This window comes from Siphateles boraxobius, unplaced genomic scaffold (assembly GCF_051911475.1).
Source record: "Siphateles boraxobius isolate OS27281-9 unplaced genomic scaffold, OSU_SipBor_1 66, whole genome shotgun sequence".
Classification (NCBI taxonomy): domain Eukaryota; kingdom Metazoa; phylum Chordata; class Actinopteri; order Cypriniformes; family Leuciscidae; genus Siphateles; species Siphateles boraxobius.
The window spans coordinates 25,454,930-25,470,062 of NW_027509193.1; the positions used below are offsets into that span (position 1 = coordinate 25,454,930).

The window sequence follows — 15,133 nt, forward strand, 5'->3', positions numbered from 1 at the left end:
CATATATATATTTTAAAAAAATATTCAAAATATTAAATTCTGTGAGATAATCTTACATGTTTACCTTAATTTAATCCTACCTGATAATAATGCACTGGTTTTCTTTGGCATCCATCATTTTTGTGTATGAGGCATTTGCAATAGCAAATAGATGTCTGCAAAAACAATGGATAAGTTCAAAACATTTTAAAAAAAGCACAATACTGTATAAGGAATTAGCCTATCATTGATAAAAATAAAAATAAAGCGATCATCTTAAGTACCGGTTAAATACTACTGAAGTTTAAAGTAAAGGGTTCAAACTAAGTATTATGAATTTATTAATTGATTAATGAAAGAACTTACGGAGAATTCTCTCCAAGCGCATGCCCTTTGTGTTGTAGAACCATGTCTGTTCCATAGATGTTGAACATCTTGTAGGGATTAACAGCCACCAGAATACTTCCAATGTAAGTCTTGGTACAAACAAAAACAACATTGTTTTTCAAAACACATCATTGTTTAATTTCCTTTTTAAATTCACCCAAAACTCTTTGTACTAAATATATACAGAATAAAAGTGTTTTAATTTTTTTTTTAACCAGTCGTCAAAATACATATTTCTTGGTTCTAAAGAAACACATGGATAGCTTTTAGTCATAAAGAAACAAATTGTTCTGTCCATGAGTAGCAGACTTTGCATTTGACTTACATATATCAAATTGCGTTCAAATCTTTTCTTCAAATTCAGCAACACAGCACCTTCATGCAGGTCCCTGAAAAGAGTTTTATTTTTTATGAAAGCATTTAAAAGTGAACACAAAATGTCATTATATATAGCATTTATCTTATTCAATGATCTCATACTCAAGCTGTGTCATGTCCTCAAACCCATCCTCATCTGCACGTTCACGATACAGCATTGTGGGCAGACTTCGGATTGAGTACATCTAAAAAGCATTTCAGTAAAAAAAAATTGTGTAAACAATGTGTAGGCCAAAACCAAACATGACATATAGCCAGTATGTCAAACTATAATTATTTATAGACCTTAGTCAGGGTAGAGACGCAATATTTGATTTTACATGGATGAAAATGAGTCTGTGAGGGATATACTTGCAAGTCTTATAGTCTTTGCAATGGCATACACTATTTTATTGAATTTTTGTCTACTGAAAGATTTTTGGAATGATGTTTCATCAGCAACTGGCATGTTTTTAAACAATAGTACAATTCATTGAACACACTGTACTTCTATCCCTCATGGCGTTGTTTTCATTCCTGTCAAAAAATTTAAAATTAAATATGTATAAAATTAAATAGAAAAAAGCTCTATCGAAATGATACCTGTACGCTGTTGTGATATAGCTGGCATGGCAGGTGTATTTTGGTGCATTGTATACACAAACTTAAATACAGTATAAAATCATCCATCCATCCCTAGTCTATATTGTCTAATATCCAGTCAATACCAAAGTCTTCCTTTGATATTTGACATGGCCCAACATCATTTGTGACCCATAGTTTTAAATTTCTAATCTAACTGTTTTAACCTGAATCTTGAGTCATACAATTGCAATATTTTAGTGGTACAGATATCGTACTATTATTTTTTATTTGTTTCCACTGTAGAATAATTCTACAGGAAAGGTCTACTGTAGATAGCAATTAAAAGCTGAGCAATGTTTTCTTATAAAGAGTAACTATTTGCAAGTTATGTTACCTTGTCATACCAGTTCCCTTGAGGTTCACCTTCTCTATTTGGTAGCCATGCAGGTTCTGTGCTATCTGTCGCTTGGCCAGGAAACACAGGGACGACAAAATTCTCCAGTTCTTCATCCCTATACATGGACCATTTTGTGAGGTTCTGAACAGTATGATGAGGGAGGACTCTTTCTGAAGACCAGACATCATCTGGCTCATGAAAATCTATTATTTGATTTTGAGCCCAGTGTTCACCAGACTGACCCTGAATCTGAGGGGTCACTACTGCGTACCTTGGGTCTTCTGGAGAGCGTCCCAGTGTTGACGGCAACTTGTAGGAGGCTTTGCGCAAGTTAACATTCGTCAAGGCATTTCCCAGAAAGGGTGAAGTGGGAGATTCACTTTGAGCTGGTTTACCTCTTGTCATGATTGATCCATCAGGCAATCTGTAAGAAGCTTTACGAAGGTTTTGGTTTAGGAGGGCACCGGACAGCATTGAAGAGGGAGCTTGCTCTTGTTTAGGATTTCTAAACAGGCCGGAGGTATTAGGTAAGCGATAGTTGGCCTTACCAACATTTTGTAATGCACTTGACAAATGAGATGAAATTGATTGCTCCGGTTCCTGTTCAGAGCTCTTAGTCAAAAGTGTTCCATCAGGAAGTCTGTAAGAAGCCTTACGAAGGTTTGAGTTCAGAAGAGCACTTGAAAGATGTGGAGAGGGTGACTGCTTTGCTGGTTGGTTTCGGGAAAAAAGAGTACCATCAGGTAGTTTATAGGAAGATTTACGTAGGTTTATATTCTGTAGAGCACTTCCCAAGTATGGTGAGGATGTTGTTGTGTCCACGGTTTGATCAGTGCTATTGGATACAAGTGTTCCATCAGGAAGCCTGTAACTTGCTTTTCGAATGTTTGGATTCTGAAGAGCATTGGATAGCAGTGAAGTAGATTGAGTTGGTTGTGCTGGCTCATTTCTCATTATCGTTCCATCAGGGAGCCTATAAGTTGCTTTCCGGAGACTGGGATTTTGCAAAGCATTTGACAGAACAGATGTAGTAGCCTCCTCTTTTTGACCTCCTAAATTTCTAGATATTATTGATCCATCAGGTAGCCGAAAGGAAGCACCTTGAAGGTTTTGATTCTTTAATGCATTTGACAAAGGTGAGGAATAATCCTGTGCTTGCAGGAAAGGAGTAGGATTCCTCTGTAAAGGAGAGGTATAGGATGCATTTCTAGATATTATTGATCCATCAGGTAGCCGAAATGAAGCACCTTGAAGGTTTGGATTCTTCAATGCATTTGACAAAGGTGAGGAATAATCCTGTGCTTGCAGGAAAGGGGTAGGATTTCTCTGTAAAGGAGAGGAATAGGATGCATTTTTTAAGTTAGGATTCTTAAGTGCATTTGATAATACGGATGTTTGCTGTTCAGGCTGTGACATCACCGGAGAATATAAAGATGTATTTCGCTGAAGAGGTGAGATATATGAAGCACTGCGTAATTGAGGATTTTGTAGTGCATTTGTTAGTACTGAAGAAGATTGCAAAATGCTCTGTGGTACCTGCTGAGCTGCTGTGGGAGAATATGGAGATGTGCTTCTTTGCAGTGGGGAAGTGAGGGAGGCATTACGTAGGTAAGGGTTTTGCAATGCATTAGAGAGCATTGGAGAATAATTCTGATTGATTACCTGAACCTCTTGAGGTGCCACCATAGAATGAGGAGATGCAGACCTTTGCAGAGGTGAGCGGTAAGTGGCATTACGGAGAAGTGGATTTTGTAATGCATTTGATAAGCCTGGAGAAGAGCTCTGAGATAAACTTTGATTGATCTGTGACATTGGGGATTTAAACCTTGGAAGAGCTGAACTGTACGAAGCAGCAGCAAGATTTGGGTTCTGTAAAGCATTTGTTAGTAGAGGAGATGGCCCTTGTTCAACTGTCTGGGCAAATTCAGTTATCACCTGAGGCTGAGGAGTGCTACTCAATGGAAATTGTGATCTGAGTGAGGTGCGATTGATTAATTCATTATGCAGAGCATTTCTCTGTGAGAGGATTGGCGATGGAGAGTGTACAGACATTGGTGAACCAGCTCTCACTGAAAGCTGAGGTGACGGACATGGGGTTGGACCATGTCTTACAGAGAATTGTGGTGAAGGTACTCCTGGCCGTTTTATTGGAACATGTTGGGGAAAAGGGGGTTGAGCATTCATTACAAGAGGATGGTTCTGGCTTCTTATTGATTGTCTGAGTGGAACAGGACTTATTGGTACTCTCACAACAGGACGCCCTCTCCCAACAGGTCTATGAAACCCTCTCTGTGGATTTGGTGTTCCAGATGGAAAGAATCTCTTTGAGTCTTGAAAACCTGCTGGTCTGGAACCTTGTCTTGCCAACATGATGGGTGAGGATCTAGCACTCTGATTCAAAGCTCCTGAACTCATGGGTAAATTATGGACTGAAGATCTGAACGGAGCAACGTTTTGCATCTGAGGAGTGCCATGATGACTTTTTCTTTGGAAAATTGGATTAACGGGAGATGGCTTAACTGTTCCCATTGGCACTTTGTTGCCACCAAATCCTCTGAATCTACGTGTAGAGGAACGAGTTGGTAGATGATGTGGGTCATGTTGAATTCTGCCAGAAAATGCTGATGGTGATGGGGAAAGAGGTCTCTGAGATCTAGAGGCAAAGGGGGATATTGGTCTCGGAGACACCGGTCTTTGGGGGGGAGATGTGGCTCTGTGAGGTGGGTATGGAGAGCTCTCATCTAGTGACTGTTGGCCTATTGTTGGAGACCGTGGAGGGCTCCTCCTCCGTAAAGATGGTTGGGGTGAAAAAGAACTTTTCCTGATAGATCTTGATGACATGAAAGAGTCCTGATTGCTTCTACCAATTGGCCTGAAACGAGATTTTATTGGAGGGGCAGGCCTAGCCAGGGAACTTTGCCTCAGTCTTGGTCTAGGGGAAGAAGGAGGACTTCTCCTTCTCATTGAGCCTCGTGGAGATATTGGAGGACTCTCTCTTCCATTAACAAGAGGGGATGGTGCTCTAGAACCAAATGGCTTTCTCTGGGGTATTGGAGATTTTCCCCTTAAAGAAGCTAAAGGTGATGGTGCTCGTCTGGATGGTTGTGGAGAAGAAGGGGGGCTAAATTTTCTCCTTTGAATGGGAGATAACTGCCTTTGTGCATTATTATTGTATGATGTTGGGCTAAACATTCTTGACTGCCTTGGTGAGAACCTTGGAGACATTTCCTCATACATTTCAGATCTTTGGCGAGGGAGAGGGCTGCTTCGACCTGGTGAAAAATTACTTTGTCTTAAGGAGAGCTGTGGTGAGGGGAGATTGTTAAATTGTCTCATTGTTGGTTGGACATTTTCATGTGGAAAATCATGTCTCTGAAACATAGGATCTGGATAGATGAAATGGGGAGATACTGGTTCAACCATAGTGGGGTCAAATCTCCTTGCAGACAAAACCGGAGATGAGGGTGTTGAGAGTGGTATGAGTCCAACAGGTCCAAAATAATGTCTACTTGGGACAGGTGACACTGGCATTGGAGACGAAAAGTGTCTTGCCTGAAGAACAGGTGAGGATGGTATTTGGGGTGTTCTGGTTAAAATGGGACTACCAGGTGGTATAATAGATGCTGGTGTTTGCTGAATGAATATAGGCGTGGGAGAAAATGACCTTTGTACAGCTTCTGATTGATGTGGAGTATATAAAGGAAGGCTCATAGGTGAAGCATATTGGTTCTCATATTGGTCTGGAACCATCATTTCCCCATCATTCCTGTTGAATTGCATCGGACTTGCAATTTCAAGTTTTTCTTTTCCAAACAATTTTACTTGTGGTCTTGGGAATCTGAATGAATCTTCAGTCAATATTCCTTCTGTTGGTATTTGTACATATTCATTACCATACATTCCTGAGGGTTCTGTTGGTTCCATGACATCCTCCACTGTGTACATAAATGGCTGGTTAGCAACCATCTGAGAGTCAAGGTAAAATGCGGTGGTGTCTCCATTGTATATGTACTGATTTGGATTGTATACATATGGATAACCTGGATACGTCATGTTGGCATCTGAAACACCATCATAGTGAATGTAATAATTTTGCTGATCACCATAATAGTCAAACTGTTCTGGGTAGTATCCATATTCATAGTATTCCACATCATTACCAGGGTAGCCAAATTCATCTTCCACAGCATAACCCATTTCATCATAGTATTCCGTACCATCAACAGGGTATCCAAATTCATCAATTCTCTGGTGCCTGTAATCATAGTCGATTCTATCATCATAATAACCATATGGCTGTCTTACATCATACTGATACTGATCGTAATAGTCTTCATCAAAATAGCCATACTCATGCTCATTCATAGGATCATAATAATCATTCTCCTCATCATAAAAGCCATACTCATCTTCAGGATAATCATAATATTCCTGGTCATCTTCAAAGTAGTCATGCTGATGTGGTCCTCTGAAGCGCCCCTCACCATAACTGTCATGATTTCTGCTCCTATAACGTCCCTGGGTGTTATTTCTGCTATAACTACTTTGAACATAGTCATCTTCCTCATAGCTGAACTCACCCTCGTCATATTCATATCCTCCATTCTGATAGCCATGATATTGACCCACACTTGACCTGTCATAACGAACAGAGCGACCCAGTCTTCCAGATGTTTTGGATGAGATAAATTTGTTAGTTAACCAGTTTGCTGCTCCTGCTATCTTCCCCAGAGCCCATCCTTTACTTTTGAATTGTGCAGCTCCAGTTTTTTTTTTACCAAAGAAGCCTTTGAATTTGCCTCCAAGTCCAGAGGTGGCTGCTGCATTTTTATTTGCTTTTCCACCAATATTGAGTAATAAAAATGTTCTTCCACCCTCCTCTTTTTTATTTTTGTCTTCTTCTGTAGCTTTTGACTTTCCAAAGCCTGAAAACAACTTTGATGTACTTTGTAATGCCTTTGGGGTCATCCCTTTTTTCTTCTTGCTGCCAGATAGTCCCATGAAAAGCTTAGATGTGGTTTTTAGCCCTCTTTTTGATTGTTTTGGGGCTGGCTTTGAGAAAAATGGGGACTTTCCTGTCAGACCTGTGAGAACTTTAGAAGCACCTTTTAAATTAGCTTTTGCATCCTCTTTCTTTTCAGCATTCTGCTGACCCTGAACAGCAAAGCCTGTCATAGCCGAAGACGCCCCTTTCAGGTTTATGTCCTTCATTTTACCTAGCTGAAGTTGTGGCTTTTTTGGATCAACACCTTCCTCCGCTGCTTGGCCACGCTTTGGCTTAGCTACAGCTTTCACTGCCATAGCTTTGGATGCTCCCTTCAGTGCAGCTTTCCCTTTCCCTCTTTTACCAACATCATCCTCACTTTGCACATCCTCTTCATCTACTGCCTCACTGTCCTCAACCTCACTCCTTTCCACCTCGGAAGCCTCCTCAGATTCACTAGGATCTGGTTTGCCTTTTCCTTTTCCTTTCTTTGGATCCTCTTTCCCTTTCCCTTTAGGAGGATCTTTGCCTCCCTTTCCCCCTTTCTTGTCATCTTTTGCCGCCTTTGTATCTTCTTTTGCTTCCCCCTTTCCTTTGTCACCTTTCTTAGGTGCAGCTTTGTCTGCTTTCTTTGGTGGCATTTTATCCTTCTCCAAAAGTCATAATAATATACGTCACTGTATCAAAAATGGGTGGTCAGTGACAGAAAACTCAAACAGTAACACAAATGTTCCATGTGGATTCCAGGTTCAACAAAAAAGTGTCTGATAATGTCTAATAATTCTCTTGAATGTAAGCCCAAGTCAAAATAATTTTCACTTAACACAAAAGCCAAAATGCTGATAGCTCTTTTTGTTCAGGACTCTACCTTACAGGTGTATTCCTCACATTTCCGAAATGTCCGAGTCTTGTCCTTGGCTGTAGTGCTAATTTTGGCAAGAGATGTCCCACAGACAAAAGGCTCTTCATCTCAGGCATCCATGAATGTCAGCATCCCTTTTGTCATGTTCTACAAGCTTTTTCATGCCTTGGGAAAATACTCCAGTTACACTTTTTGTCCTCTCGAGTTTTGCAGGTAGTGTCCTTCAATAGCTCCAGATGCATGTGTCTGAAAGTATGCGAGGGCTCCCTGTAATAGCTGCGAAGTGCACCTTAAAAACTACACTGACTTAGAGTAACATTATCTGTTTGGCTCATTCCTGTATAAATAATGCACGTTGGCTGAGCTGTTACTAAACTGTCTGAGGACATTTCCAAAAACTATGGTAATGATACTGACTGAAGAGGAATGTCTCCTCCATCACATCTGAGGTGGGTTAAATGTTTGATATTATTTGAGTACCAAACAAATAAAACCACTGTAATTTGATACTGTCATACCAAACTTGTTTTTTTCTGTTTTTAATTGAGCCATGACTTGCAGCAGTGACATTTTAATTTAAAGCAATGTTATCAACCAACCAATAGGACTATTGGAGATGGAAATCATCTGAATTAATTGAATATAACTACATTTTTGGATTTGTTGATTTTGCATTGTTTAGGCCAATAAAACAAAACAAAAGTATATTATTTGTACAAAGAATAAATATAGCTTGTAAATGTTTAAACTGACATGAATGCTTTATTGATAGTATGACTTCGGAGAGTTCTTCTTTACCTTTTGACAATATATTTTTATGAGCAGGAGAGAATCCAAACAGGTATCAACATTCATTATTATGATGCTACCAACTCTATGTTAACATATGTCAGCTCTGAGAAAATGTAGTGGTTATCACAGACAAGAATCACATATGTACATAATAAGCTGCGTGATTATCTCTCTGTTGACCACTTAATATTCCAAGAGTTCATGACACTGGTAGGGATAAATTCTTAATAGCTGGTCTGTATTCAGTTCACTAAGAAATAATTAAATATTAATCGAAAAAGTTCTAAATATAGAGTGACCCCATTCATTGTTAGCTTCAGATATTCGCCATCACATGCATATATTGCATATTTATGTGATAATACATTTAGGTGATATTTAAACTGAACATTATTTTTATGATTTCATTATTTTATTTTATTTTGCTTGAAGAAGAGATGGTTATCTGTAATTTAAAAAAAATCCACTGCAGTGCATCAGCTGTTCAGCTGTTATGTTTTGAAACAAGTCCAAGAGGAGTTGGGCTGCTTTCTTTCGAGGATGTCCAATCGTCGTTCAATAGGTGTTCAATACTCAACACATATGACTTTACGTTTAGCTATCAATTTAATTTTTAGAGAATCAATGTCTTATTCCATTATAATGCTTAATGACGCTCTTCAAGTCAGTTCAAATTCTTTTTCGGCAGTATATATACAGCACTACTTTCATGAGGAATTAAATACATATTAGAGTATAGGTAAGTAAAGAGAAGACTTAAACCCGTGTAGACCCATAGCTTAGTCTCCCTGGCGAGACGTAATGCATACCCCAAACCCTAAATGAACCTGTTTAAATCCAAGCCTAGCTATTCACCTAGGCCAAGTGCTGGGTAAGGTTACAATTAAGAGGCTTGGGGGAGGACTAGATAAAATTTCAGTGGTGTAAGAAATGGTTAGAAGCGAGTTATCTAAGTGAATAAATCTATACATTGTCTCACACCACAAATAAATGTCAAACATCATCTTTGCCACGGTGAAATGTCAAATGGCTGCAACAACAGCCTCTTAACTGTGCAGTTATCCAATACTGTCTACAACCCTTTAAAGGGATAGTTCACCCAAAAATATTTCACCCAAAAATTCTGTCATTTACTAAACCTCAAGAAGTTCCAAATCTGTATGAATGTCTGTCTTCTGCTGAGCACAAACAAATATATTTTTAAGAATGTCAGTAACCAAACAGTCAATGGGCCCCATTGACTTCCATATGAAAAAAATTGAGGGTGATTAAATGAAGACAGAATCTTCATTTTTGGGTGAACTATCCCTTTGAATTGCTACTTATCATAATAATGTTCAATTTATTGTTGTTTGTCTTGGGGTAAGAACTCCAAAGTCACTGAAGAAACCACATTTTAAAAACAGTAAAAGCAATGACAAGAAAAACATGAATTGACTTGTTAAACTACCTTGTTACTGTGTGAATGACTTATCTATTTTAATGTAATTAGGCTACACCACAAAAATGCAATTTTGTCACTCAATGCAGTGTTTGATTGGTGTAATGAACCTCCATATGCTTGCAGATACCAGCCATTAATTAATAAATAATTAAGGGAAATCTTTAACAAAGCACCTGGGATCTACAAAACGGTCGTCAAATGTCAAGATATGCCCACATAGTGATAAATAGACAGATATTAAAAGGAATAATGAAAGGAATATATAATTATATGGACAGCATAAATAAAAATATAAACAGCTTTATTATTTTTTAATATCCTAGTGAAGAAATATAAATAAATAAAAAACTAGCATTGTACAGGAAGCATTCTGTAAAATAAAAACATCATAAATCATGATATTGTCATGATTGTGCCAGTAGTTGTAACACTTACCTTGAAAATTGATTTTAAAAAATCATTACATCTAATCCCTTTTCCAAAAGAGTCACTCAATGGCTATATTCTGTTCTGGAATATAAGATCCGTTCTCAGTACAATTAGTGTGCTGCACTGAACTGTGCTGGACCAACACGTTGTATGTTTATATTAGGGCTGATCTATTATGTTGTTCCTCTGTCAAACTGCTCTCTTTCAGATGTAAAAGCTGCAGACACACGCAAACAGACCTTTTTCCAAAATGCGGAGATGGAACAAAAGCCATGGTAATGTGACTTGCTTGTTTTCTTATTTGGACAAAATGCATTTTAGCACACAAAGCAACATCATATACCTCAGAGAAGCTAGAAGGTAAACAATTTATATTATTCTAGAAACCACAGGCCTGGCTCTCTATGCAAACAAACTACCTCGCCCCTATTATAAGCTAATTGTGGCTGCAGACATGATTCAAAGATCTGCACTTGCCTATAGATTTTAGAGGTGATAGTGCATCACATCTACAAGGAATTTTTCATTAAAATTCTGTCTCATTGACTCAACACTTTTTGACTTAAAAAGTGACTTGGGGGCCTTCACGGGTACAACAGCTTTTAGCAGGACACCTGTTTTAACATCAGTCAGAAATTTGTATCTTGTCTCTCCCTAAAGGACACATATTATTACTTTTAAGTCAGCTTGAAATCAAAATTGGCAATACTTGTTTTTATGGAACATTGCAGTGTTTATTATAAATGATTTATATTTGGTCATCATTATTTTAAAACATTCATGTGCCCTCATAATCTATAATCTAATTAACTTTTCCTTCTTGCAGCGACATCTCTTCTCTTCTCTGATGTGTTTACTAGCGTGAGGGCGGGACAACCTGTCACTCACATCACAGCAATAACAAACCACAACCATCCTATCAATTCCTGACGGACAAAATTAAGTACACCGGGCTGCAGCCTGCAGATCGGGGTGGGCTGCACGTGTCGTGTCGCATTGCCCCACTCTTACTCTGATTGGCTCATTCGTCTTCAATAGGAATACATTATAGAAAATATGGTCCGTAGTGGATGTAGGTCAGAGAAGTGCATGGACATTGCTTATTCACGGACGTGTACTACATGGACTTGTCTAAAATGCGTGCGCACAGTTCAGTTGAATGATAGCCTACATGAAAAAATGCTGTTAAGCTGAATTTACTAAACTGTTTGCTGAAATAACCACAACATTAACAACAGCACAGATTTAAAAAAATTAAAAAACGCGCTGTTTATCTGTCAGTCAGATGCGCTTGAAAGTTGCGTTCATTATAGGAACAGACTTTAGGCGCGCTCTTTACGAATTATGCATTATTATTATGCATTAGGCACATTATCCTATTTCAGTGTTATTTAGTTATCATACAACTGCATGACCAAAAACACCTTCTGTAACTATAAATGGGCATGTCTTGTCATGTTACTGATAACGATACTGATACATAATTTGAATTTCCTTTCTCTATGGTGATATGAAATAATCAAAATATCATAAATCATTTAGACTAATTCATAATTAATTCCTCTTGGCTACCTGAAGACCCAGAACCGATCAGCCCTATGTCTATGCCCTATACGCACACTACACAAGTTGTTTTTTACAGTCTATGGTAGGGCCCCGCAAATTGAGATGGGTCTGTCTGCGGACTGCAAGAGAGGGGCGTAACAGGAAGTGGGCGTAACTTGAAGGGGGCGTAACTTGAAGTCTTGGAGGCTGCAGTCAGATTCTATTGGGCAAATTACTCAAGGCCCCGCCTCCCCCTCATGTCAAAGGGCGTCAATCAAAGTTTACAACATCGATGAGAAAATTAAGCGGAACTATCCTTCTGGTCACGAAAACAGAGAAAAAAACACCATGAGAGTGAATTGCGGGAACAGCAACCAGGTAGACTTGTATTCTCTCCTCTCTAAGTTTGATGTCAGCAACGAACAGTAAAGTTAAGTTGATGTGCCTCTCTCTAGTCTGTCTGTTTGTATAACCCAGCTGGGCAGTGCATCTTTTAGTCTTTCTGTGTCTTCTTGCTTGCTGCCAGCCACTTCCAGGGCTATGTTATGTGACTTTGTGCCTGGCAAAAAAAAGTGAGAGTGAAATACAACTATTTATTACAGTGTATGAGTAAAACTATATGCTAAATAAGATACACCAGTGTTTTGCCAGATGAGAAGTTTATTCTATCATCTTTTTACTACTTTAATTAATTTTACTTTAATTCATTTTATAATAGCCTATCATTTATCTCTTTTAATTCCTTTTATAACTGTTTTAATTTCCCTTGCTTTTATTTTGTGTTTATTTGCTATACAAAGCACTTTGAATTTCCATTGTGTGATTATTTTAATTCCTTTTTAAAGTATTTTGAATAACTTTTAATTTTCCTTGCTTTTATTTTGTGATTATTTGTAGTAGGCCTATTCCTTTCTATTTAAAGCACTTTGAGTTGCCATAGTGTATGAAATGTGCCATATAAATAAATTTTACTTGACTTGCCTATTACGTTTGATAAACGTCAAAGGGCAACGACGTGTTTGTTTATAAACTGCAGCTCGGAAAAGATAACCGCGTCGCGCGTTAACATGCGTTCATATGCGCGTGCACGAAATGAAACGCGCCCTTTCCAGCAAAACATCTGTGGGGACCAGCAGCCCACAATATATGCGTGATGGCACTCCTCATTATAGGCGCACACACTTTTAAAACGAGACAATGATTATCTAGTCTCCAAGTCAGTTTAGTTACAACAATAAAGCAAGATGGAAAGCAATGTATTGACCTTGACTATTGATTTTTAGGCTATAGCCTATTGCATTTAAATTGCATTTGATTGGCTGGATATACTGGTCAATATGGGTGCACATCCCTCATCCCGTACTATTTAAAGTGAATTATTGATATTAAGAATGTCATTTTTCTAGTAACAATGTCTATTTCTGATATCAGGAGTTACATTTTCATTAGTTCTAGTTAAAGGGGGAAGAATTGTAATGCACTGGGGTGTCAGGTGTGGCAAATGGTTTACATGGGTCAGATAGGAGGGCCCCTTGACAAAATTTAGCTTAGGGCCCCAGGGAGGTCAGGATCGGCTCTGTGAAGACCTGAACCTCCTGTTGTGGATAATCAACCAATTCATTTTTTGAAGTGTTGTGGGATCGTTCATGCGTTAGCCTAAAGACCATCTTAATTTACCAAAACAATCAATTCAGGGATATTGCGAGTTACAGGCTAATGTTTTTTTCCCTGTGTAACTGCACAGCTTTTCCAGTTTTTTTATTAAATGACATATACTTCTTCCTACACCAACTACAAACACATTTTCAAAGACAACAGAGCCAATCAGAGGTAGTGAGGGGCGGGACGACACGTGCAGCCCCGCCCCGATCTGCAGGCTGCAGCCAGGTCCTCCTCTTTTCGAGAAGCCTTTTCACACATTTTCTACTGGTAAATCACCAGGGGGCAGCAAAGGCTCTTTAAAGAAGAGAGTTTGAGATAAACGTCATGTGTGAAATTACACTACTGTTTGTAACACCACAAGGGATCCTCATGAAATGAAATGCCACCTCAGTTATTCCCTACATATGCAAACATCAATGTTGTTCATTTCCTGTGTCTTATAACAATACATTTTATTGTGTCAAAAGCACTTCTACTTTGCCAATTCTAATCATTTCCTGGGTCGTCTCAGCACCTTCCATGCTTTAAATACTGTCACATGACCTATTTGGCCCTCTTAAAGATTATGTTAATGCTCTATTAAATAAAGTAAAACAATCAAAACCATCATCTTTCTATTGAGTCTTATTGTCCAACTGAGCAATAAAACACCAAAACTGCGATCAAGAAACAAAGCAAATACTTTCACCAACTTTTTGAAAACTTCAAGAAAGGTCATGCAGTTTATTTCACTGGGCTTGTTCTGTGAGCAATATCACAGAAGCCGATTGATATTGCTGTCTATCATTACTGTTGTGATCAGCACTGTTGCGAGTTCTGTAGGTAATGACTGCCTGCTGATATACGGCCATATCGCACGACTACGTGTGTGATATTGCATTTATACAACAGTTCGACAGCACAAGTGAGTAAATAAATAAGAAACAACAACCTAGTGTCTTTAAAAACCATTTTGTGCAGAACTACTTCCTTCTGACACAAATTAAAATCTCAAGTTGACAGTTTGACGGTTGAGCTTGAGCCTTCGTTACTAATTCTAAACTAAATAATAGGCTAATAACTTTTACTGAACTCCATATCACAATCTCTAACGGACTCTTTCTCAACCAGATACGGCATATTATTTATATAAAATATTTACTATAATATTGAATAACAATAATAATAATTAATAATAATTCATCACATTTATGTAGTGCTTTTCTGGGTACGCAAAGCGGTTTACATGGAAGGGGAAATCTCCTCAACCACCACCAATGTGCAGCATCACCTGGATGATGCGACGGCAGCCATATTGCGCCAGAACGCCCACCACACACAGAGCTTACTGGTGGAGAGGAGACCGTGATGAAGCCAATCAGTGAATGAGGATGATTAGGAGGGCATGATGGACAGAGGCCAAGGAGCAAATTGGAGATGTGGCCAGGATGCAGGGATTACACCCCTACTCTTTTTTGAAGGACATCCTGGGTTTTTAATGAGGACCTTTTAGTCAGGACCTCTGTTTAACGCCTCATAGGATAGTGCTCTTTGACAGTATAGTGTCCCCATCAATATACTGGGGCGTTGGGACCCACACAGACCACAGGGTGAGCGCCCTCTGCTGGCCTCACTAACAACTCTTCCAGCAGCAACCTGGTTTTCTCAGGAGGTCTCCCATCCAGGTACTGACCAGTCTCAGCCCTGCTTAGCTTAAGTGAGCAACCAGTC

At 38.8% G+C, this 15,133-nt stretch overlaps 1 protein-coding gene across 1 annotated transcript in view; it reads right to left on the reverse strand.

The window, feature by feature from the left end:
- The window catches only part of myo15aa (myosin XVAa), a 40,397-nt gene extending 33,067 nt beyond the window's left edge, over positions 1-7,330 (reverse strand). The window contains exons 1-2 of the mRNA XM_077213841.1: positions 5,599-7,330; positions 1,703-1,820 (exon numbers count right to left, since the gene is read on the reverse strand). Of these exons, the coding sequence (XP_077069956.1) occupies positions 1,703-1,820; positions 5,599-7,330 (1,850 nt within the window). The remainder of the gene's footprint in view (positions 1-1,702; positions 1,821-5,598) is intronic.
- Positions 7,331-15,133: the final 7,803 nt, after the last annotated feature.